The 22,883-nt window shown below is 56.5% G+C and overlaps 2 protein-coding genes and 1 non-coding gene across 15 annotated transcripts; 1 reads left to right on the forward strand and 2 right to left on the reverse strand.

Annotated features, from left to right (window-relative positions):
* The first annotated feature begins 942 nt into the window (after window positions 1-942).
* On the forward strand, window positions 943-6,199 carry SLC25A39 (solute carrier family 25 member 39). Of its 9 annotated transcripts, none has more exons than XM_033182756.1 (12): window positions 943-1,099; window positions 2,250-2,349; window positions 2,483-2,542; window positions 2,974-3,018; window positions 3,274-3,407; window positions 4,058-4,125; window positions 4,267-4,391; window positions 4,595-4,768; window positions 5,096-5,205; window positions 5,388-5,469; window positions 5,548-5,628; window positions 5,709-6,199. In XM_033182756.1, the coding sequence occupies exons 2-12, from the start codon at window positions 2,265-2,267 to the stop codon at window positions 5,822-5,824; spliced, it is 1,080 nt and encodes a 359-aa protein (XP_033038647.1). In that variant the 5' UTR covers window positions 943-1,099; window positions 2,250-2,264; the 3' UTR covers window positions 5,825-6,199. The 9 variants fall into 9 exon arrangements, with proteins under 9 accessions (XP_033038647.1, XP_033038648.1, XP_033038650.1 ...); XM_033182757.1 differs by having other exon boundaries at window positions 3,298-3,407; XM_033182759.1 differs by lacking the exon at window positions 2,974-3,018.
* Window positions 6,200-7,158: 959 nt separating this feature from the next.
* Window positions 7,159-17,876, reverse strand: RUNDC3A (RUN domain containing 3A). 5 transcript variants are annotated; one of them, XM_033182768.1, is made up of 11 exons: window positions 16,875-17,876; window positions 13,136-13,251; window positions 12,636-12,769; window positions 12,385-12,470; window positions 11,069-11,158; window positions 10,884-10,964; window positions 10,573-10,738; window positions 10,273-10,430; window positions 9,350-9,487; window positions 9,145-9,251; window positions 7,159-7,767 (listed from the first exon to the last, which is right to left on the reverse strand). In XM_033182768.1, exons 1-11 carry the CDS (start codon window positions 16,979-16,981, stop codon window positions 7,625-7,627), a joined length of 1,326 nt encoding a protein of 441 aa, XP_033038659.1. In that variant the 5' UTR covers window positions 16,982-17,876; the 3' UTR covers window positions 7,159-7,624. The 5 variants fall into 5 exon arrangements, with proteins under 5 accessions (XP_033038659.1, XP_033038658.1, XP_033038657.1 ...); XM_033182767.1 differs by having other exon boundaries at window positions 12,636-12,772; XM_033182766.1 differs by having other exon boundaries at window positions 12,636-12,784.
* Window positions 17,877-18,601: 725 nt separating this feature from the next.
* Window positions 18,602-18,705, reverse strand: LOC117068048. Its single transcript, XR_004430924.1, has one exon. It is a non-coding gene; the product is annotated as a U6 spliceosomal RNA (small nuclear RNA).
* Between the last annotated feature and the right edge of the window lie 4,178 nt (window positions 18,706-22,883).

A 22,883-nucleotide genomic window follows, 5' to 3' on the forward strand; every position in this document is an offset into this window, starting at 1 on the left:
GAGTCATTCCGGGCCTTAGGGGGGGTCGTGATTTGCCCAAGGTCACGCGGAAGTGGGATGTGGCTCCCCATGGCTTTCCCGGCTCCCCCGGCCTGCTCTCGTCCCAGCCCGCCCGGCCCGGGCTGTAGCTCGGCTCACCCAGTGGCGCACACCCGCGCGGGGCTCTGTGGTTTACAAAGCGTTTTGCAGTTGCAGGCCTGTTCCGTAACCTGCAAAATGGGGGCGATGCTAAGGCCGGCGAGAGAAGTCGCCGCTAAGTTTTCAAGTCTCGGCGGGGAGCCCAGCAAGCAGCTTCGTCGTTATTGTGCGGTCTCTCGGCGATATCGAATAACTCATTCTCACTGCCGCCGCCACGCACCTGAGGACCCCGAGGCAGGGGGCCAGTGCCTCACCCTCGCCGTCCGGAAGGCGCTGGGGCTCCCAGTGCCGCCCGCGGCCGGGGCGGGGCTGGTGCAAAGGCGGCTCACGCCTGGAATCCCAGCACTTTCGGAGACCGAGGTGGGCGGATCGCTTGAGCCCAGGAGTTCCAGACTAGCCTGGGCAACCTAGGAGACAAAAATAAAAATAACAAATAAGCCAGGCGTGGCGGCGCGCTCTTGTGGTCCCAGCTACTCGGGAGGCTGAGGCGGGAGGATCGCTTGAGCTCGGGAGGTCAAGGCTGCAGTAAGCCTAGATTGCGCCACTGCCCTCCAGCCTGGGCGACAGAGCGAGGCTGAAAAAGATGCTGTCTAAAAAAATATGCTGGAAGTGCCTGCTGCTGCCAGGTTTTAGCGCGACGTGGAGACGGCGACGTTGGCCTGCAGGTCTCAGCGCTAGACAGGCTTGGAACCTGCCCGCGCGGCCACGGCAAGGAGGCGGGACCGCCGCAGGTCACAGCGGAGACGCGAATGGGCGGAGCCGGAGACACTCCGGGCTTGCGGATGGTCGGCCCGCGGCGGGCGGGGCCTCGCGCAGCGGTGGTGGGGCGGGGCCCACTTGGCTTCTTTCGGCGTTGGCCTGGTATTACGCTAGGGCGCGCGGACCCCGCACTGGCGGCGGAGCCGGTATGGGCCCGCCCGGCCCTGGGCTCCGAGCCGCACGAGCACCAGCCTAGATCCAGGTAGGCGGTGCTGGGCCAGGGCTGGGGACGGAGATGGAAGCGGGGGTCTCCGGGCGGCCGTGCGAGCCAGGGCCGGTGCTGGGGCCGTCGGGCTGGCGTGGTTCTCCTCACCTGGCGGTTCTGCGCGCTCCGGTGCCGGGAGTGTCGCCTAGCGTCGGGGAGAGGTCCTGGCTTTACGTCCCTACTTCCCGCTCTCTCGGCTGCGCCCCGGGCCTGTATTTTCGGGCGGGAGGCCAGAGACTGCTCTTTCTCTACGGGCCTCGGGTCGGGCCCGTCCGGCCGTGCGGGGAGGGCCGGGCATCCCAGCCCGCAGTCCCGAGGAGGCGACGGGCCCTTCGTGGTCACTAGATCTGCTTACGCGTCACCCTCGGTGCCCGGCCGTTCCTCCACGCCCGGTAACTTGGGCTCGCAGGTGCCCGCCCGGGGCCTTGGTGCTGGAGTGGGGGCTGCGGGGGCAACACAAGTATTCTGATTTTGGGGCCACGAGGGCCAAATCCGCGCCTGCACGTAGGAGGTGCGCAGTGGACACGTGCGAGGTAGACGAGGGAACGGCCCTGGCCCCTATTGCAACCGAGAGATAGATCTGACACCCCAGCTTCCTTCGGAGCCACTCCTGAGTGACCTTGGGCAGGCCACCTCGTCTCCCCAAGCCTTAGTTTTCCCCGGCGGAGGGGGGTGGACAGTCCCTGCTTTAGAGGTCATTGCCAGGGTTGTTGAGGCAACCGATGTTTCGAGGGCGGTGGGTGAGGGTCAGGTTAAAGTCTCGTAGTGGGCCGGGCGCGGTGGCTCACGCCTATAATTCCAGTGCTTTGGGAGGCCTAGGCGGGCGGATCACGAGGTCAGAAGATTGAGACCATCTTGGCCAACATGGTGAAACCCCGTCTCCACTAAAAATACAAAAATTAGCTAGGCGAGGTGGTGCGAGCTTGTAGTTCCAGCTACTTCGGAGGCTGAGGCGAGAGAATAGCATGAACGGGGGTTGGTGGGAGGTGGGTGTGGAGGTTGCAGTGAGCCGAGGTGGTGCCACTGCACTCCAGCCTGGCGACAGTGTGCAGAGCGAGACTCCGTCTCAAAGAAAAAGTCTCACAGTGGCCCTGCCTCCTTTCCTGCCATCCCTGGAGTTTTGCTCCATTTGAGGTTTGGTTTTCAGGACTGAAGCTTCAAGATGGCTGACCAAGACCCTGGGGGTATCAGCCCCCTCCAGCAAATGGTGGCCTCAGGCGCTGGGGCTGTGGTCACCTCCCTCTTCAGTAAGACCTTGGGAGGTGGGGTAGGGGCAGGTGGGGATGGGGCAGACCAGAGATTGGAGGCTATGTGGTCCTGGGGGAGGAGTCCTAGGGGTGGGGTCCTGAAAGGAGCCCTCAGACCCACTTCCTCCCCCAGTGACACCCCTGGACGTGGTGAAGGTTCGCCTGCAGTCTCAGCGGCCCTCCATGGCCAGCGGTGAGTACCTGACCTGGAGCTAGTGAGGGGTGGTGCCTGGGCAAAAGAAAGATCTCCCAGAGGCCAGCCGTGGTTTCTCACACCTGTAATCCCAGCGCTTTGGGAGGGTGAGGCAGGTGGATCACCTGAGGTCAGGAGTTCAAGACCAGCCTGGCCAACATGGTGAAACCCCCTCACTACTAAAACTACAAAAATTAGCCGGGCTTGGTGGCAGGCGCCTGTAGTCCCAGCTACTCGAGAGGCTAAGGCAGGAGAATCGCTTGAACCCGGGAGGTGGAAGTTGCAGTGAGCTGAAATTGTGCCACTATGCTCCAGGGTGGGCAACAGAGCAAGACTGTATCTCAAAAAATAAAATAAAAAGACCTTTCGGAGATGGGGTCCCTGGGGCGGGTGGGGGCTCTCCTGACTTGAGGGGTTGCCTTGTATTTTAGAGCTGACGCCTTCCTCCAGATTGTGGAGCCTCTCCTATACCAAATGTGAGTGCCCCAAGCCACAGGGAGCCTGGGAGGGTGCAAGGGGGAGAGAGTCCTTGTCCCTGTCCCCAGGGCACCAGTGGACTCCACAGCCATGGACTAGTGTATATTCCCAGGTCCCGCCAACCAGTCCCATGACCTGCACCAGAACATCCACACAGGGACCTGGCCTTTACTGGCCTTCCAGGGATAGGGGCCCACTGCCTCCCTGCAAGATTCTAGGGTCCTGTCATTATAACGTCCCTTGCCTTTCCCCAGTGCCCTCCTCTCTCCAATCCACAGGGAAGTGCCTCCTGTACTGCAATGGTGTCCTGGAGCCCCTGTACCTGTGCCCAAATGGTGCCCGCTGTGCCACCTGGTTTCAAGACCCTACCCGCTTCACTGGCACCATGGTGAGGAGCAGCTGGGTCCATAGGGATTCGCCGGTGTCCGTGAGGAGTTGGGTCTGGCTGGGCAGCAGACCCAGGAAAGAAGGGGTTGGGCAAGGCACATAGAGGTAGCCAGTTCACTCAGAAAGTGCTTCCGGAGAAGGCAGTACCTCCATGAGGTGTTTGTTTTCTTTTTAGATGGAGATCTCGCTCTGTCACCCAGGCTGGAGTGCGATGGCGTGATCTCAGTTCACTGCAATCTCCGCCTCCTGGGTTCAAGTGATTCTTCTGCCTCAGCCTCCCAAATAGCTGGGATTACAGGCATGCACCACCACCTGCCACTAATTTTTGTATTTTTAGTAGAGACGGGGTTTTGCCATGTTGGCCAGGCTGGTCTTGAACTCCTGCCTCAAGTGATTTATCCGACTTGGCCTCCCAAAGTGCTGGCTGGGATTACAGGTGTGAGCCACCGTGCCTGGCCTCCATGAGGTTTTTGAAGGGTGACCAGGTGTCCACCTGGACCCAACTGGAGTATTGCACGTGTAGAGGCAGGGAGGCTTGAGGGCTGTGGGCAGAGGCTGAGGGCGTCAGGCAAAGGCCCAGCCTAGGCCAGCCCCATCACAGACCTCACTTGTGTCCCTCCTCTTCCCCTGGGCTGGTGCCTGCTTGGCCAGGACGCCTTCGTGAAGATCGTGAGGCATGAGGGCACCAGGACCCTCTGGAGCGGCCTCCCCGCCACCCTGTGAGTAGCCAGGTCCTGCACCCCTCTTCTCTGGTACCTCCTGACCCCTTGCGCCCTGTTGAATGGCTAGGTGGGGCAGGTGATGCTTTAAAAGTTTGGGTCCTTTTGGGAGTCCCAGCTAACCTCTCTCCGTATCTCCAGGGTGATGACTGTGCCAGCTACCGCCATCTACTTCACTGCCTACGACCAACTCAAGGCCTTCCTATGTGGTCGAGCCCTGATCTCTGACCTCTACGCACCCATGGTGGCTGGCGCTCTGGCCCGCTGTGAGCATAGTCTTGGGCAGTTGACCTCCCTCTGTCCCCACCTCTGCCCAAGCCCAGTCAGTCCCAGCTCCCAGCCCCAACCTCTGCCAGCTTGGGGGTGCGGGGGATGTTCTAGGTCCCCAGACCTGGGGCAGCAGTTACGTGATGCCAGGTAAGACCTGTGACCTGACTTCTCCACACTGTCACCCCCAATCCCCGCACAGTGGGCACCGTGACTGTGGTCAGCCCCCTGGAGCTTATGCGGACAAAGCTGCAGGCTCGGCATGTGTCGTACCGGGAGCTGGGTGCCTGTGTTCGAGCTGCGGTGGCTCAGGGTGGCTGGCGCTCACTGTGGCTGGGCTGGGGCCCCACTGCCCTTCGAGATGTGCCCTTCTCAGGTAGGCACCCGGGCTGTAGGGGGTGGATGAGGGAACCTTGAGGTGATACACAAAGGGTCTACGGCCAAGTCCCAGCTTTGTGACTAGTAACCATGAAGTTACTTAGCTTTTCTGAGCCATGGGTTTCTTATCTGTGAAATGGGCCTAGCAGGTAGAGTATTTGCCCAGGCTGTCAGGAGATTAATTCCTACAGAGAGCCTGCTTCTGAGCCTGCAATGTAGCAGACAAGACTCACAGCTGGGAGGGAGTGGTGGCAGTGAAAGATGGAAGGTCTGGGACTACCTCCTTGCCCTCCCCATCTCTAATCAGTACATCCCCCACCCCAAGCCCTGTACTGGTTCAACTATGAGCTGGTGAAGAGCTGGCTGAATGGACTCAGGCCGAAGGACCAGACTTCTGTGGGCATGAGCTTTGTGGCTGGTGGCATCTCAGGGACGGTGAGTGGACTGGGCTGGAGGTGAGGCCAGTGGAGGGCTCCCTGGGTGGGGCTTGAGGGTTTTTGGAGATGCCCAGAAGCAGACCCCATGAGGCCTTTGTCCCAGCCACAAGAGCCATCTGGGAGGTAGGGCTGGGGGTCCTGGAAGTGGAGCTGAGCCCTCTCCCTGCCCCTCCCCACCAGGTGGCTGCAGTGCTGACTCTACCCTTTGATGTGGTGAAGACCCAACGCCAGGTCGCGCTGGGAGCGATGGAGGCTGTGAGAGGTGAGGGCCCAGACAGGTGTGGCAGGGGACAGGCGGGGTCCCAAATGGGGCCTCACTGAGCCGGCGTCGCGTTTGCAGTGAATCCCCTGCATGTGGGCTCCACCTGGCTGCTGCTGCGAAGGATCCGCGCCGAGTCTGGCACCAAGGGACTCTTTGCAGGTCAGTGTGTGGGTGTCGGGGTTGGGGGCAGGGCGGGGCCTGCGATCCTGACCCCTGACCCGGGCTCCTTTCCATTGCAGGCTTCCTTCCTCGGATCATCAAGGCTGCCCCCTCCTGCGCCATCATGATCAGCACCTACGAGTTCGGCAAAAGCTTCTTCCAGAGGCTGAACCAGGACCGGCTTCTGGGCAGCTGAAAGGGGCATGGAGGCAAGGACCCCGTCTCTCCCATGGATGGGGAGAGGGCAGGAGGATACCCAGCCAAGTGCCTTTTTCTCAGCACTGAGGGAGGGGGCTTGTTTCCCTACCCTGCCGGCGACAAGCTCCAGGGCAGGGCTGTGCCTCTGGGCGGCCCAGCCCTTCCTCAGATGCAACTTCTTCCTGCTGCTCCAGTCGTGGGGATCATCACTTTCCCACCCCCCAAGTTCAAGACCAAATCTTCCAGCTGCCTCCTTTGTGTTGCCCTGTGTTTGCTGTAGCTGGGCCTGTCTCCGGAAACCGAGAAACCCTCAGCCTGGCATAGTCTCCCTGACCCCTGTTAATTCCTTAAGTGTAAAGATGATGAACTTCTGCCTGATGCCTGTCCCTTTGGGGCCTGGGGTGGCTGGGAGGGAGGATTGGGAGGGACCCTGGTGCTGGTTTGGGTGCCCGGGTGGCACCCATAAAGAGGACCTCTCCAGCTTGGTGAGAGTCAGTTGGGGTGAGGATCTAGAGTGTGAGGGACCACAAGTAGACATCCTGGTGGTGAGGTCCCTTTGGGGACCACCCCCATGTTAGGGTTAGAATAGGGGATGGTAGGGGCCGGGCGCGGTGGCTCATGCCTGTAATCCCAGCACTTTGGGAGGCTAAGGCGGGCGGATCACAAGGACAAGAGATCAAGACCATCCTGGCTAACACGGTGAACCCTCGTCTCTACTAAAAATACAAAAGTTAGCTGGGCATGGTGGCAGGCGCCTGTCAAGTCTTAGCTACTTGGGAGGCTGGGGCAGGAGAATCCCTTGAACCCGGGAAGCAGAGTTTGCAGTGAGCCGAAATAGCGCCACTGCATTCCAGCCTGGCAACAGAGCGAGGCTCCATCTCAAAAAAAAAAAAAAAATGGGGGATAGTAACACCTTTCCTTAAGGGCACACAGAAGTGACAGCAGAGGAGTGAGGCCTGCTTAACTGCCAGGCTCTGGCATAAGAGGGGTCTGCAACTTTGGGCTAAAGCACCATTGCTGAGGCTAGCACAGGGCACTGGCCCCACCAGGGTGTGCCTCCATCCTGTCCCCCATGTGCTCAGCTTCCTCAGCCTGGGATTGAGCGAATTCTTAAAGGCTGTTGGGTTGGAGGGCACTTGCATGTCTTGGGCCTGCCCTGGGCAGACCTAATATTTTGGGCACTTAACACAGAAGCTACCCCTGAGTGCTGGCCTGCCTGTCCCCACAGGGCACATGCTAGTGCTGCCTGACCTTGGTCACGGGCCAGGCACTGACTCTACTTCAGACCTCAGGACGGGGCCCTTCCCCAGCCCCCCACATACAAGGCTGCCCTCAGTCCTCTGGTTTTTATTTGCCTGATCCCCCGCAGAGCTCCTGCCCTGGGGGCTGAGGAAGGAGTGACTCCAGGGCATACACAGGGACAGATGGAGAGGCTAGAGACTGGGAGGTGGGGGTGTGGAAGCTGGGCCGCCAGCTCCTGACGGGGAAGGGGAGATGAGTGAGGGAGTGCCAGGGTCACCAGAAGAATGGAGCAGGCTTCCCCAGGGGCTTCCTGTGGCTTGGGCACCCCTGCGGCTTGGGCACCCCTGCCTCCTGGCCCAGCCTGCTTTCCTCCGCAGCCCGTGCTGCCACAGGCAAGGAAGCTAAGGTGAGCAGAGGGGATCTTCCCCGAGAGAACCCTGGCTCGGTGGGCAGCGTTCTCTGCAAGGGTAGCCTGGACTGGGGGACTCTTGTTGAAGAAAGGTGGCAGGTGTCCATGGCCCCTGGCAGGTGGGGCTAGCACTGCCCATGCCGTTCCTCAGCTGGGGCTCAGTGCCGGGCTGCCCTCGGGACTGTCGCTCACCAGGCACTCGTTGGATTTGAAGCTCGCCAGGGACTTGCAGCTGGGAATGGAGGCCAGGGAGCCGCAGAGGCCCAGCATGGAGGGCGTGGGGTCCTTCCCTGGGGAGAGAGGGCGGGTGAGGCCGGGCAACCAGTCTGCATGTGTGGGAGTTGGTAGAGGGGTGGGCAGTGAAGGGACAGCCCTCAAGTCACCCCCCAGGGGACCTTGATATATTCCAGAGCATTTGCCATTTTCAGTTAAACTTTGGTTAAGCACCTGCCTGTGCCAGGCACGGCGCTGGGGACACTGTATTGTAATCGTCAGTTGATGTCTCTGTCTCCCCCTGAGGGTCATCCTCTCTCTTTGTCCATTTATTAAATACACAGTGAGCACTCGCTCTGTTCCAAGCACTGGGGATACAGAGAACGGACAAGACACGGTCCCTGCCCTCATGGAGCTCACAGTCTGGTGGGGGAGACAGACACACAGACAATCACAAACAGTGTGATGGGGCTACATGGCCACAGCCTGCCTTGTGTCAAAGAAGGTCTAGGGTCATCCAATACAGTGTGGTTGCTTATAAAAAAGAAAAGACGGGTTATCCAGGCATAGGGAGAACTAGGATGGGAAAAACCAAGGTGAAGCCAGGGATGAGGTCAACACAAAGTGCATGCGTTGAAGTCCTGGGCATTCGCTCGAAGGGAGCCACTAATTTGGCTCTGAGCTTCCTGGCAGCCAAAGAGAAGGGGAAAACAATGGTCAGGCAAGTAGTTCACAGTGTGCATGAGATAAGAGCAAATTAGTCTGAGGAGTTGCTCTAGAGTTTGTGAGCCCCCTGAGGATGTCATGACACTAAAAAGCCACTAAGCCCTCACCACATGACAACACTGGTGATTATCAACATCCCCATTTTACAAAGAATGGACTCATGGAGGTAAAGTGATTGACCAAGCTCACATGGTCAGAGGAAGCACAGCCAGGATTTATGTTGGGTTCTGCGTATGCTGGGTTCTGACACCCCAAGTAAGCTCTCAATTGCTGTGCTAAGCCCTCAAAAAAGGCCGAGAGAGGCCGGGCACAGTGGCTCACGCCTGTAATCCCAGCACTTTGGGAGGCTGAGCCGGGTGAATCACTTGAGGTCAGGAGTTCGAGACCAGCCTGGCAAAACTCTGTCTCTACTAAAAATGCACAAATTAGCCGCGTGTGGTGGCGGGAGCCTTTAATCGCAGCTACTCAGGAGGCTGAGGCAAGGGAATCCCTTGAATCTGGGAGGCGGAGGTTGCAATGAGCTGAGATTGCACCACTGCACTCCAGCCTGGATGACAGAGTAACACTCTGTCTCAAAAAAAAAAAAAAAAAAAAAAAAAAAAAAAAAGAAAAGAAAAGAAAGGCTGAGAGAATGAAAAAGGCTATGGGCTAGGACCTGCCTCGAGGCCTCAGGGCCTTGCTTCAGCCCTTCCTGGAGGGGTACTGGGTGTTGGGTTGGGGGAGCTCACCGATGGGACCCCAGGGCTCCTCGTCCCGTGTGCCCTCTCCCAGGCGCTGGGAGTCCGAGCTCAGACTGGCTTCAGCTGACAGGGGCTCCGTGCTCATGAAGCTGTGTCTGCGGCAGAGCGAGTAAGCTGGTGCACCGGTAGAGGAAGCCCTTCTTCCCCAGGACGACCCGCTCTCAGGCCCAAGCCGCACCCGGCTGGGGCTTACCTCCGGTAGAGCTTGGAGTTGCTGGCGCCCTCGGCCCCATTAAGCGTTCCCAGTGAGGGCCATTGGTTGACCAGGTGTGTAGCGAGCTCCTTGGAACCCTGGGCCAGAGGGGCGTGGTCACTGGGGATCAGACCTGTCCTGGGAGGGGGAGGAGGAGTCAGGCCTGGCTGGAAGTAGGAGAAGTGGGGAAGGGAGATTCAGCAAGGGGATGAGGGAGGGGTCAGAAATGAAATCTGAGCGGCAAAAATGGGGATACAGTGTTGGGGTCAGTGGACCAGATCCCAGGAGGAAGTGGAGGTGGTACTGGGGTGGAGGGGTGACAGGGATTCGTGCACAAATACTGGGAGTTGGAGGGAATGGCACAGTGTTATAGGGGTCAGTTGGGGTGATGGGGGCTTCAGTGGAGAATAGTGTGGGAATCCCTGAAGGGTAAGGTCGTCTTGGGGATCCTGCCGCAAGATCAGGGTGATGGAAAGGCTTAGAGAAGAAGTGTTACAGGGATCAGCAGGGGTGAGGTCGGGGGTCACAGCGGGTGATGACGGTCAGTGAGCCTGTGGTGCAGGTGAGTGAGGTGATGAACGCTGGGAAGTGTGCAATCGTGTTGAAGGTTGAAGAGCAACACCGCAGGTCCTTGTGAGTGACGTGGGGTCCCTGTACTAAGGTTGGATGGCCACTCTAGCTGAAGGGTAACTGAGGGTGAAGTGGGGCTCTGGCTGTTGGAGGTCACTGGATCTTATGCTGGGGGCAATGTTAGAAGATCATTGTGGGCATCTCGGGGTGGGCTGGCTGGATCAGAGGGTTGATGCTGGAGAGGTGGGTGCTCGTGTCGGGTGATGTTAGAGTCGATGGAAGTGAGGATGGGGTTCGCCGGTGATGTGGTCGGGGCGGCCGGGGTCAGGGGTTAGGGCAGGCCATGCGCTCACAGCTGCTCCTGCAGCTCCAGGATCACGCCTTCCAGCTCCCGCTTCTCGCGCTGGTTCTGCGCCGCCGCCTCCTCCAGCTGCAGCTGCAGCCGCCGGTTCTCCGCCTCCAGGTCCTTCAACTGCGACTCGCGCAGACGCACTAGCTCCTCCAGGTAGCCCTGCGGGGCGCCGGCTCAGCCCGGGCGGTGGGGAGGACTTCCCGGCTGCGGCCGGCGGCCCCGCCCCGCCCCGCCGCGCCCCGGGATGCCCGAATCCCTCGCGCCGGCCCGCCCGCCCCCCAGGCCCGCTGTCGTCGCGCACCTTCTGCGCGTAGACGATGCGGAACTTCTGCTCCATCTTGTGCCATTTGCTGTACCAGCTGTCTTCGTCGGTGACAAGCGGCAGGTACGGGTGCTCGGGCGAGTTGTCCTCGCTCGTGCTGCTCTCGGCGCTGTGGCGCTCCTCCTCGTCGGTCAGGTAGTCGTAGCTTGGGAGAGGGAGTAGTGGGCACGGCCGGTCCCGCCCCTCCCCCCGCGCATCTGCGCTGGCCGCCGAGGGCGGTGGGACCAGGATGTCCCCAGGATGTCCTGAGGCCCCGTCCCCCGCCCCGCCGCAGTCATGGAGCCGCTCACCTCTGTGTAAACTTTAAGTAGGGCGTGTAATCGATGACCACGGGGGTCTTCCCGTCCAGGACTTCCCCCTTTAGACAGAAGCTGAGGCAGAGGAGCCACAGGGTTGGGGGAAGGTGTGAGGGGTTGGGGTAGGACATTTGTCGGGGAAACAGCCCCCTCCACCACTGCCCTCAGGCAGACCCCACCTGAAGTCGATGGCGCTCAGTCCGATCAGCATTCCGGTGAGGATGGTGGCTTCGTCCCGCAGCATGATGGCTCCAGAGTCGTAGAACCGTCTGTGGGGAGGCAGAGGGCCTGACAGTGCAGCAGGCCCCTGGAGCCCCTCCCCAGAGCTGCTGTTGTTGGCTTACTGCCACCCCATCCTGAAGGAAGTCCATTTCTCCTTCCTGATATGCACGCAGGCCTGAAGCCTCTCTCCCCCCTCAGCCTGGGGCTGGCACCTGTGGCCCCATAGCCTAGAATGAGTGCTCCCTGAGCTGACTCCTCCCTCTGAGCTACCCCTTCCTCATCAAGTACTGGGTTACCCAGATCCTTCATATCAGGAAGCGAGTCTTAACCATTAGTGCTTGGTATACAGTAGGTGTGCAAAAAACGTGTTGACTTGAACCTGGAAATGTGTAGACTGAGGAATCGAATTCAGCAAAAATATCAGGCTGGGTGTGGCCAATTGGGATGCGGAGGTACACGCCCCCTGCCACACCCAGACAGCTTCAGATGCACCTGCCCACACAGGCACACTTGTCCTTGTAACCCCTTGCCTCAGGCACCCAACCTCCCTGTGAACCCACAGTGCAGGGGTTGAACTCCCCACATAAGGACTCTGTGTCCATGAATAGCAAGTACAGAACTGCTGCCGTAGTTTGCAGAGCCAGAAGGGCTGTGTTGTAGGTCATGGAACAAGCCAACACATGAGATGGTGCGTAGCTAAGGCTCATCCAGAGGTGTGCCAGGGTGGAGTGTGCTGGGCAATGATGTCGAATAATGGGCATTAGATTTGACTTGCAAGTGATGGTGGCGGTGGTAAAAGTTTGTCCTGGGGCCGGGTGCGGTGGCTCATGCCTGTAATCCCAGCACTTCGGGAGGCCGAGGCGGGAGGATCACCTGAGGTTGGGAGTTTGAGACCAGCCTGACCAACATGGAGTAACTAAAAATACAAAATTAGCAGGGCATGGTGGCGTATGCCTGTAATCCCAGCTACTCAGGAGGCTGAGGCAGGAGAATGGCTTGAACCCGGGAGGCAGAGGTTGCAGTGAGCTGAGATCGCACCATCGCACTCCAGCCTGGGCAACAAGAGTGAAACTCCTCCTCAAAAAAAAAAAAAAAAAAGAGTTTGTCCTGGGACTGCAGGCCAGGCTGGAAGAGGGAAATCAGCCGTGCATGCTGGTGCTGGGACTTGTAGTCCAGGAACTGAAGGATGCTGCAGGAACTTAAGGATCAGCTGTGTTTGGGCAATGCAGGTGCACCCTGAGGCCTGTGGTCTGAGTTGCCTGGGAAGTCTGACCTGGTGGTCCGGGTGTCGCGCAGAGCCGTGGTGATGTATTCTGACATGCGCTTCTCCATCAGTGCCACCCGGATCCATGCCCGACCCTGGAAATCACGTTCACTTTTACTTGCTGTCCCAGAGGGACTCACGTGTCCAGCATCAGGTGTGGGCCCTTCTCCCCTGGGCTGTGGACAGGGGGTGAGGACCAAGAAACAGGCAGGCCCCCTGTGTCCAGAGCAGAGAGCAGTTGCTTGCTCCAGGCCCCTCACCTTGGCCCGGGCTGTGCTGATGTTCTCCATATTCTCGATGCTGCTCACACAGTTGTTGGGCACTTTGCTGCAGGCCAGCCGGATATAGTCCCAGAAGCCCCGCTGCCCGTCTGAGCTGAACCAGCTCACTGGACCTGCTGGGGCACAGGCTGAGCCAGGGCAGGGAGCGGACTCAGCAAGACCAGGGAGTTTGGAGAGGGTCCATGTAGTGAAGTACTCACATGCATAAGTATAAGCAGCCTCCTCCCACAAAGATCTGTGCATACACATGCATGTATGCAGTGGGCACCCCAGCATATAGCTTGCCCACTGGTGGGGATTGTAGGCCAAAGGCCTCTCCCGCTTCCCAGATCTGTACACGAGCTTCTGTGCATGGTCCAGGATGGGGGCCAGGGTCAATGAGGGGATTCAGAGTCCATGGAGTATATCAGAATGAGGTGGCTGGGAGCTAAAGGCTGGGAGTTGGGGAGGGACCACTGGGGGAGGGACCCTGGGCCCACCTTTGAAGCGGTGGCTGAGGATCTGCTCTAAAATGGCTGCAAAATTGACAAACTCCTCTGATGAGTCATCGATGGGCTCCGCTGTGTACTTCTCCAGCAGCGTTTTCACAGAGAACCTGGGTGGTGAGGTGGGGAGACAGGGCAGTGGGGTGTCAGGTGAGGAAACAGGCAGAGACAGGGAGCAACTGGCAGAGAAGAGGTCAGGAAGGGCATGGATGTGGCGGGGGGCAGAGGGAGCGGGAAGACAGGCAAGACTACAGTGACCACAGAGGTACCGTGTCATGTGGAGTGAGAGGGTGGCAGGTGGGGAGGGAGGGTGACAGGTGGGAGACTGATTGACAAAGTGGGTGACAGGAGAGGTGACACCCAGAGAAAGAAAGCTTCGGGAGCAAGGGGTGAGAGGGACTGAAAAAATAGGAAGATGAGGCGCCACAAGCCGGGGGCGGTCCCAGAGCCCGTTCCCCCTAGACCACCCTTCAGGGTCTGTGTGTGCAAGGCCTGGGTCAAGTAGGTGTTAGAAGCGGGTGTGTGCCCCACCCTGAGCTGTCTTCTGCGATTGCTGGAACAACCTTCAGTCCCTTTTGGGGATGGGGTCACCTGTACCAGGGCATGTGAGTTGGCACTGTGCACATGGAGTGTGGGCATGTGCAGGTGGCCAGGTGGGCTCCCAGCACACAGATATCCCCTTCCCCCTTTCCTTCCCGGCTTGGCCTCCCACACACCAGCTGCCCAGAACCAGGCAGTGTAGAGCTGGGCGGGGGTGGGGTGGGGAGGTGCGGGGTATGGGCCTGACACAGACACTGGGCAGGAGGGGGCATTGGCAGCAGATTCCTGGAAGGGGCTTGGGGGCCTAGGTTCTTAGGGAGGAAGGGACCAAGGGAAGCCTGTGGAGCTGAGAGACTGAGGCCATGCAGTGCCCCCTCTCCAATCCTGTCTAAGCCTCAGGCTCCCTCTGCAGTCACTACCCCTGCAATCTCCCCCTGCCATCCCTGCAGTGGAGTGGGGCAGGGATGAGGACACAGTTCCTAACATCCCATGATTTCCCTGTTGTGGGTGGCAGAGCAGGGGCGGGGTGTCCAGGGATATGGGAGCTGCTTGGAAGTGTCCTTTTCTTCTTATATTTATCAAGCTCTATCATGTGCCAAGCACAGTACTTTGCCTGCATTACCTTACCCAGGCTCAGCCCTGAAAGACAGGTCTTATCACTCTCATCCCCATTTTACAGAAAAAGAAATTGATGGTCCAAGAGGTTGACTGATCTATTCAGAGCTACGTGGCTTATGAGGAGTCAAGCAGGTATGTCTGATTCTGATTCTGAAGCCTCTGCTCTTTCTGCTACATCTGTGGCCTCCTGGCAGCTGTAGTGAAGACCAAGGCCTGGAGCAGCCCCTGCTCTACCGCCCTTTGTCCTCTACTCCACAAGTCTCCAGCCCTGGAGCACTGACCTCTGTGGCTCTCAGGCCAATTGCACAGCTGAGCCCTTGTCCCCCTTCCTTTTGAACTCGGAGTTGATCTGGCCTGAGATCAGAGCCAGGTCAGTCTTGGGGTTGCACTAGAGGGAGGCAGCCTTCTGGATTCAAATCCTGTTTCCCTGTGACACTCATGTGGCCTTGGGCCCCTCTCTGAGTCCCCTCTTGCCAAATGCAAATGGGAACAATGGTACCTGCCTCATTACATTTTGGTTGAGAGCCCAGGAAGGGTTGGGAGATGGTAGGTGCCTAGGGCTGCTGGGCAGGGATGGTAAGGAGCGGGGCCGTGGCTGGGAAGGCTGGCCCTGCTGAAAGCAAGCCTGTGGTTGGGGCGTTATCCCAGCTTCACTATGCCCACCCTCCTGCCAGCTTGATTTCTCCTGGTCATCTGGGTCAGACAACGATGGGGCCTGGACTGGGTTCAGCATGGCAGCCATCTGGTATCTGTCCTCAGGGGTGCCGCAGAGGTGGTCATTGCCCCCGGGAGCCCCGTGGTGTGCTCCCTGATAGGAGATGCAGTGGCTGCTGCAGGTTACCATGGAGACAGCGAGGCCAGGGCCCAGGGGAGCCCACGGCCTGCTAAAGGGAGCTGTTCTGGGAGCTGGAGGCAAACCATATGACAGTGATGAGGCAGCAGGGGCCTGGGGGTTACTGAGCCTTTGTCACATCACTGACCCCCCAAAACTCTATCCTTCCCTCCCAGTTCTAAGCCACCTTCAGCCCTTCAACTTCTTCTCTGGCCTATGTCAAGGAGAGTTCCCTCATTCCCCCTACATACTCAAGAGGCTCGGCTACCTTGGCAGTCAAGAGAAAAAAGAGCAACCTAGCAGGTAGAGAGCAGAGAGGGACAGGAAGAGCGTCATTAGGAAACGGTTCTTTCTGTGTGCCAGACACTGACCTAGGCTCCTACATGGATGATGCCATTATCATTCTTTGGTATGACTGTGACATCTAAAATGAGGATGATGGGGCACCCAAGACCCAGAGTGGTTAAGAGACCTCCCCAAGGTTGCGCAGCTAAAGCTGATGAGTAAGAGCTTGAACCTAGGACCATCTGGCCCCAAAGACAGAAATCTTTGTTTTACAACACACTGGTAGGGGTTGGGGGGAATGAGGGTAGAGGCAGTGCCCTGCACTGTGGGCTGGGCCATTGCTACACTCTCTTCTTCCTTAACGTTCCAGGCATTTCTGCAGAGGTCTGATGTGCACAGCACTGTGCTGGGCACTAGGGATATGATGCTGGGAGACAGATGCAGTGTGGTTGGGTGTGTGTCCAGGAACCTGGAAGGAGCTATGGGAGCCAGGAGCCAGGGCATCAGGTGGGCACTAGTAGACCTCAGGGTATCAGGTGGGCTTCAGCAGAGCTGAGGCCTACATGGCAGGCAGGTGGGGCTGGCGAGGGAAGAGTGAGCCCTGTCCCCAGGAGCACCCTGCCCTGAGGGGGCAACACCTGATAGGCATGGGGGCCAGGGGAGGTTGCAGCTGACAGGGTATCCCAGCACTGGAGGAGAGTGCAGGTGTGGGCTGCAGGGGGAGTGGCTGAGCAGCTGGCCATGCCCTGGTTTTGGGACAGGGCAGGGAGGGTGAGTCACTGCAGGTTTGAAGTGGACAGGATCACTTCCTGGGCCCCACAATAGTGGAGAATCTTCCCAACCCAGCAACCATTCACCCTCAGAGACCAGTGGCCGTGCCCTCCCGGTCTTCTCCCCTTGAACCTGGAACCCAGGCTCTTGGTCCTTCCCACGTCTTGGGCGGTGCCCCTCTCCCTTCCCTGGAGGGATTCATGGGCTCTGCCCCCATGCCCAGTTGACCCTGCCCATCCCTGCTCCAGAATCTGAGCATTGGAGAACCGCACCCCAGAGGGTCAGTTTGACATGGGTGCCAATGAGGGTATGCTTGGAGGGCATTCATCCCCCCATGGAGTCCCCTCTGCCCATCCCGCCTGACTCCCAGCAAGGGAGCCAGCCATCCCCACCTCCTTCCCCCTCACACAATGTCACTTCCTGGTTCTCACAGGAAGCTGCAGTACCAATTAAACACCCCTCACCCCCCAGGCCCAGGCCCCGGCATAGGCCACTTGGCCTAGAAGGGTAGAGACCAGACTGCAGCTCCCCCTCTGGGTTCTAGGCCTGGGAAGGACAGTGGACGCATTATTCTCGACTCTTTGCTCCCCTCCCTTTTCTCCGCGGCAGCGCTCAGTCCGGGTTTCCGCAGTCCACCCCAACCCCTCTCTCTGACCACCCCAGCCCCCGCCCGCCAGCAGTGCCCACCTGCATACGGTGATCAGGTTCTTACGCTCCACAGCCACGTTGCGAGAGGATGCTTTCTTGGAGGATAGCCCCAGAGCCATGGTGGTCTGGACAAAGCTCGCTTCCATCCAGATGTACGGCCACTGCTGCCGCCGCCCGCTGCCCCCCACCCCTCCCGGAGCCCCAAACCCGTCGCTGGATCACGGCTGGGCCCTCTGTCCGCCGCGGCCCCTCAACCCTTCCATGGCCATCCCCCTACCTCTGCGTCCGGTGCCCGGCCCCCTTGCTCCCTCCCCCGGCAGCGATGCCAGAGCAAAACAAGGCCGGGGAGGGAGCTCTCCGAGGTGCTGAGCCGGGCCCCGTCACCCCCTCCTCCAGCCGCCCGCCCCCCTCGGCCAGTGACGTCAGGGCCCTCGGGCCCCGCCCCCCAGCAGGCCGAGGACCAATCCGCAGAAGATGCAGGGTCTGGGAGGAGGGGAAGAGCCGGGGCCCCAGGGAGGGCGGAGGGCGTTCCTGGGAGAAGCAGAGATTGGAAAGAGAAGCAGGGGGCCTGCCCTCCACCCCCACACTCTGGGCCCGAGACTCCTCGTTCCTCCTCGCCTCGAGTCTCTGGCTCCGACCTCTCTACTCCCTTGTTTCTGACCTGTGCTTCCTGTTGTCTCTGATCTCCCCCTGCCGCCGGGGGAAAGGAGGTCTTCACCTCCGTGACCCTCGTCCCCTCCCCGCCCCCTACCCGTTCAGCCTCGGCTTTCTTGGCGAGGTGGGGGCTGCGTGCAGGGAGCGCAGGTGGCTCCCGGCTGCTAACCCAGGAGGCTAAGGAGCAGCCCTAGAGACTGTGCCTCTGCGTGTCTGGGCTGGACCCGCCTGCACCAGCCAGGCCGAGCCAACCTCTCCTGGGGTGGAGGATGGGACCCCAGACGAAGCCTAAGGGTCCAGCGCCTGGAACCACTTGGGACAGAGAGTGGGGAGCAGACTGGCAGCGAAGGGCCCTGGGCTCTGCGGAGGTTCCCAGCAGCAGAGCAGGCGCCTACAGTGGTGCCAAGGCAACTGGAGGGGGTGGCGGCCCACCCCCTCGCACCACCCCAGAGCCAGCTGGCCTAAGGTTAACCCCTTGGCTGCCGGCATTGCCACATGGTGCCATCAACCCTCTCTGAATGGGGTCATTGATCTCGGGCAAGGCCAGGAGTGTCCTGTAAAACTGGTTGCAGTTTCTCCCCGGGGGTGGGGGAAAATGCAGGCACAGTCTAGTTCCCCCCCGCCCTTGGCCTCCTATTCCTCTCTCACATCCCTGCTCCCACCTGCCCCCTTCCTCTATTCAACCTGTTCCAGGATTTTCAGCGGGGGAGGGGGGTTCCCCTTCACCTGCTGGAATCAACTCCCACATAAAACCTTTCTGTGTTTATTAAAGGGCCTCTACCCGATTTCTCCATCTGCTCCTAGGAACATTCCTACCAGGACTCACTCGCACCTATTCTCCAACTCTGCCTACCTGCTCAATTCACCTGATGCTCTGCCAGTGGATTGCTGATGTCTCTACATTGATTCAGATTTGCACCCACATCTGAAAATAATCAGCAGGAAGGGACCCTCTGTCACCACAAGTGGAGGAGGAGGAGATGAAAGAGCCTGGTCTGACACCTGGAGACTGACTCCTAGCTCCTGATTCCTAGCATAGAATCTCACATTTATGCAGCCTCAGCCTCAATTCTTGGCTTCTGGGACCTCTACCTTGGTCTTTTTTTTTTTTTTTACTTTTTTTTTTCAATTATTTTTTGCGTGTCATCCTTGCACAGTGGCCATGCTAATCTTCTCTGCATCATTCCAATTTTTTAGCATATTAGCACATTCCAATTTTAGTATAACCTTGGTCTTTTCAGTCCCTTTTCCGTCATCTTGCTCTTGCCTCACGTATAGAAGTCCCTCTTACCATTTTCCTGCCTCCAGATTGCCAGGGGCAATCATGATGGGGTTTTTTTGCTCTTTCTCCAAATGAGGGCACGTGATGTTCTTTTGGGGTTTATTTTGTTGTTGTTGTTGTTGTTGTTGTTTTTGAGACGGAGTCTCGCTCTGTCATCCTGGCCAGAGTGCAGTGGCGCGATCTTGGCTCACTGCAACCTCTGCCTCCCAGATTCAAGTGATTCTCCTGCCTCAGCCTCCCAAGTAGCTGGGATTACAGGCATGCACCACCATGCCCAGTTAATTTTTGTGTTTTTAGTGAAGACAGGGTTTTGCCATGTTGATCAGGCTGGTCTCAAACTCCTGACCTCAGTGATCCACCTGCCTTGGCCTCCCAAAGTGCTGGGATTACAGGCATGAGCCACCATGCCCGGCCTATCTTAACCATTCTTAAGTGTACAATTGAGTAGTACTAAGTACATTCATAATTTTGTGCAGTCATCACCACCCTCCAACTTCTTAACTCTTCATTTTGAAAAACTGAAACTATCCATTAAACAATAATTCCCCATTCCCCACTCCCCTTACCCTTGGCAACTACTATTCTACTTTCTGGTTCTATGATTTTGACTACTCTAAGTACTTCATATAAGTGGAATCATATAGTGTTTATTTTTTATGTGACTGGCTTATTTCACTTAGCATAAAGTCCTTAAAGTTCATCCATGTTGCTGGGCGTGGTGGCTCACACCTGTAATCCCAGCACTTTGGGAGGCCAAGGTGGGCAGATCACCCAAGGTCAGGAGTTCAAGACCAGCCTGACCAAAGTGGTGAAACCCCATCTTTACTAAAAATACAAAAATTCGCCAGGCATGGTGGCACACGCTTGTAATCTCAGCTACTTGGGAGGCTGAGGCAGGAGAATTGCTTGAACCCAGGAGGCGGAGGTTGCAGTAAGCTGAGATTGCACCACTGCACTGCAGCCTGGGCAAGAGTGAAACTCTGTCTCAGAAAAAACAAAAACAAAAACAGAAAAAGAAAAAAAATTCATCCATATTGTATGTAACACATTGCAGAATTTCTCTGCTTTTAAAAGCAGACTAATATTCTTTTGTAGGAATATGCAACATTTTGCTTATTGCTATGGCTTGAATGTGTACCCCAAAGTTCATGTGTTGGAAACTTTTTTTTTCTTTTCTTTTCTTTTTCTTTTTTTTGAAATGGAGTCTTGCTCTGTCGCCCAGGCTGGAGTGCAGTGGCTTGGTCTTGGCTCACTGCATGCTCTGCCTTCCAGGTTCACACCATTCTCCTGCCTCAGCCTCCCAAGTAGCTGGGACTACAGGCACCCGCCACCACTCCCGGATAATTTTTTTTTATTTTTTAGTATAGACGGGGTTTCACCATGTTAGCCAGGATGGTCTTGATCTCCTGGCCTCATGATCTGCCCGCCTCGGCCTCCCAAAGTGCTGGGATTACAGGCGTGAGCCACCGTGCCCGGCCTTTTTTTTTTTTTTTTTTTTTTTTTTGAGACAAAGTCTTACTCTGTTGCCCAGGCTGGAGTGCAGTGGCATGATCTTGGCTCACTGCAGCTTCTGCCTCACAGGTTGAAGTGATTCTTGTGCCTCAGCATCCTGAGTAACTGGGATTAGAGGCGCACACCACCACGCACGGCTAAATTTTGTATTTTTAGTAGAGATGGAGTTTTGCTGTGTTGGCCAGGCTGGTCTTGAACTCCTGGCCTCAAGCAATTCACCTGCCTTGGCCCCCCAAAATGCTGTGATTACGAGCATAAGTCTTCATGCCCAGCCTTCTTTCTTTTTGAGACAAGATCTCACTCTGTTGTCCAGACTGGAGAGCAGTGGTGCAATCATAGCTCACTGCAGCTTCAACCTCCTAGGCTCAGTGATCCTCCCGCCTCAATCTCCCCAGCAGCTGGAACTACAGGTACCTGCTACTATGTCTGGCTAATTTTTATTTTTATTAGTTTATTATTTATTCATTTATTTTGTAGAGATGTAGTCTCACTATGTTGCCCAGGCTGGCCTTGAACTCCTGGGTACAAGCGATCCTCCCTCCTTAGCCTCCCAAAGTGTTGGGATTACAGATATGAGCTACCACACATGGGCATATATAAGAAACTTAATTCCCAATTCACTGGTGTTGAAAGGTGGGACCTTTAGGAAATGATTAGATCACAAAAGGTCTGCCCTCATGAACGGATTAATGCTGTTGTTTTGATAGCGGGTTCCTGATAAGAGGATGAGGATCAGGCCCCCTTCTCTCTCTCTCATGCTCTCTTGCCCTTCTGCCTACCACCATCAGATGATGCAGCAAGAAGGCCCTTGCCAGATGTGGGCCCCTCAATCTTGGACTTCCCAGCTAGCCTCCAGAACTGTAAGAGACAAATCTTTGTTCTTTATAAATTACCCAGTCTCACGTATTCTGTTAGAGCAGCACAAAGCAACTAAGACACTTATCCACTTATCCATTCATCCATCCATGGACACTTGCATTGTTTCCACGTGTTAGCAATTGTGAGTAATGCTGCTATGTACATGGGTGTACAAATAACTCTTTGAGACCTTGTTTTCAATTCTTTGGGGTATATACCCAGAAGTGGAATTGCTGGATTACATGGCAATTCTGTTTTTAATTTTTTGAGAAGCTGCCATCCTGTTTTCCATATGGCTGCACCATTTTTCATTCCTGCCAACAGTGCACAAGGGTCCAATTTCTCTTTTTTTTTTTTTTTGAGACAGAGTCTTGCTGTCTCCCAGGCTGGAGTGCAGTGGCACAATCTTGGCTCACTGCAAGCTCCACCTCCCGGGTTCACTCCATTCTCCTGCCTCAGCCTCCTGAGTAGCTGGGTCTACAGGCGCCCACCACCACGCTCGGCTAAGTTTTTTAATTTTTAGTGGAGACAGGGTTTCACCATGTTAGCCAGGATGGTCTCGATCTCGGTAGAAACAATGAGACTGGGCAACATGGCGAGACCCCATCTCTACAACAAATACAAAAATTAGCCAGGTGTAGTGGTGTGCACCTGTAGTCCCCAGCTACTTGGAAGGCTGGTAGTGGATGCCTAAAATCCCAGCTACTCGGGAGGCTGAGGTGGGAGAATCACTTGAATCCCAGGAGACAGAGGTTGCAGTGAGCCGAGATCGCACCACTGCACTCCAATCTGGGCAACTGAGTGAGGCTCCATCTCAAAAAACAGAAAAAGGGAAATGATCCCTGAAAGTATACTCTTTCATTGTAGTTTTTATTTGCATTTTACTAATGATTAGTGATGTTGAGCACCTTTTCATGTGCTTATTGGCTTTTTTTTTCTTTCTTTCTTTCTTTTTTTTTTTGGATAAATACCTATTCAAGTCCTTTGTTCATTTTTGGGTTGTTTAGTTTTTGTTGTTGGTGTTGAGTTTTAGGAGCTTTCTCTATATCCTGGATATCAATTCCTTATCAGATATATAACTTGCAAATATTTTCTCCCATTCTGTCAATTTCCTTTTGAATTTGTTGATATTGCTTCTTGATGCACAAGTTCTTAAGTTTTCATCAAGGCTAATTCGTCTATTTTGTTGTTATTGTTGCCCCTGCCTTTGGTGTCAGATCCAAAAAAATTATTGTCAAATCCAATGTTGGGAAGCTTTTGCCATATGTTTTCTTCTACGAGTTTTAAAAGTTTAGGTCCTACATTTAGGTCTTTGATCCATTTTGAGTTAATTTTTGGATATAGTGTTAGGTAAGGGTTCAACTTTATTCTCTCACATATGGATATCCGGTTTTCCCAGCACTATTTGTTTAAAAAACAAAAATCAAACAAACAAAAACCTGTCCTTTCCCCATTAAATGGTCTTGGCATTCTTGTCAAAAATCAGGCTGGAGTGCAGTGTCATGATCTTGGCTCATTGCAACCTCTGCCTCCCAGGTTCAAGCGATTCTCTTGCCTCAGCCTCCCAAGTAGCTGAGATTACAGGTGTGCACCACCACATCCGGCTAATTTGTTTTATTTTTAGTAGAGACGGGGTTTCACCATGTTGGCCAGGCCGGTCTTGAACTCCTGACCTCAGGTAATCCACCTGCCTCAGCCTCCCAACGTGCTAGGATTACAGGCGTGAGCCACCGCACCTGGCC

Source organism: Trachypithecus francoisi, unplaced genomic scaffold (genome assembly GCF_009764315.1).
Source record: "Trachypithecus francoisi isolate TF-2019V2 unplaced genomic scaffold, Tfra_2.0 Lachesis_group20, whole genome shotgun sequence".
Classification (NCBI taxonomy): domain Eukaryota; kingdom Metazoa; phylum Chordata; class Mammalia; order Primates; family Cercopithecidae; genus Trachypithecus; species Trachypithecus francoisi.

Excerpts from the sequence above, each read along its gene's own strand:
- SLC25A39 (XM_033182756.1), top strand. The coding sequence starts at position 2,265 with ATGGCTGACCAAGACCCTGGGGGTATCAGCCCCCTCCAGCAAATGGTG. Across the intron at positions 4,392-4,594 it reads GGCTGGCGCTCTGGCCCGCT|TGGGCACCGTGACTGTGGTC; the intron begins GTGAGCATAGTC and ends ATCCCCGCACAG. Across the intron at positions 5,629-5,708 it reads CACCAAGGGACTCTTTGCAG|GCTTCCTTCCTCGGATCATC; the intron begins GTCAGTGTGTGG and ends TTTCCATTGCAG.
- RUNDC3A (XM_033182766.1), bottom strand. The coding sequence starts at position 16,981 with ATGGAAGCGAGCTTTGTCCAGACCACCATGGCTCTGGGGCTATCCTCC. Across the intron at positions 11,159-12,384 it reads CGCGACACCCGGACCACCAG|ACGGTTCTACGACTCTGGAG; the intron begins GTCAGACTTCCC and ends GCCTCCCCACAG. Across the intron at positions 7,768-9,144 it reads GGAGCCCTGGGGTCCCATCG|GGAAGGACCCCACGCCCTCC; the intron begins GTGAGCTCCCCC and ends CTCTCTCCCCAG.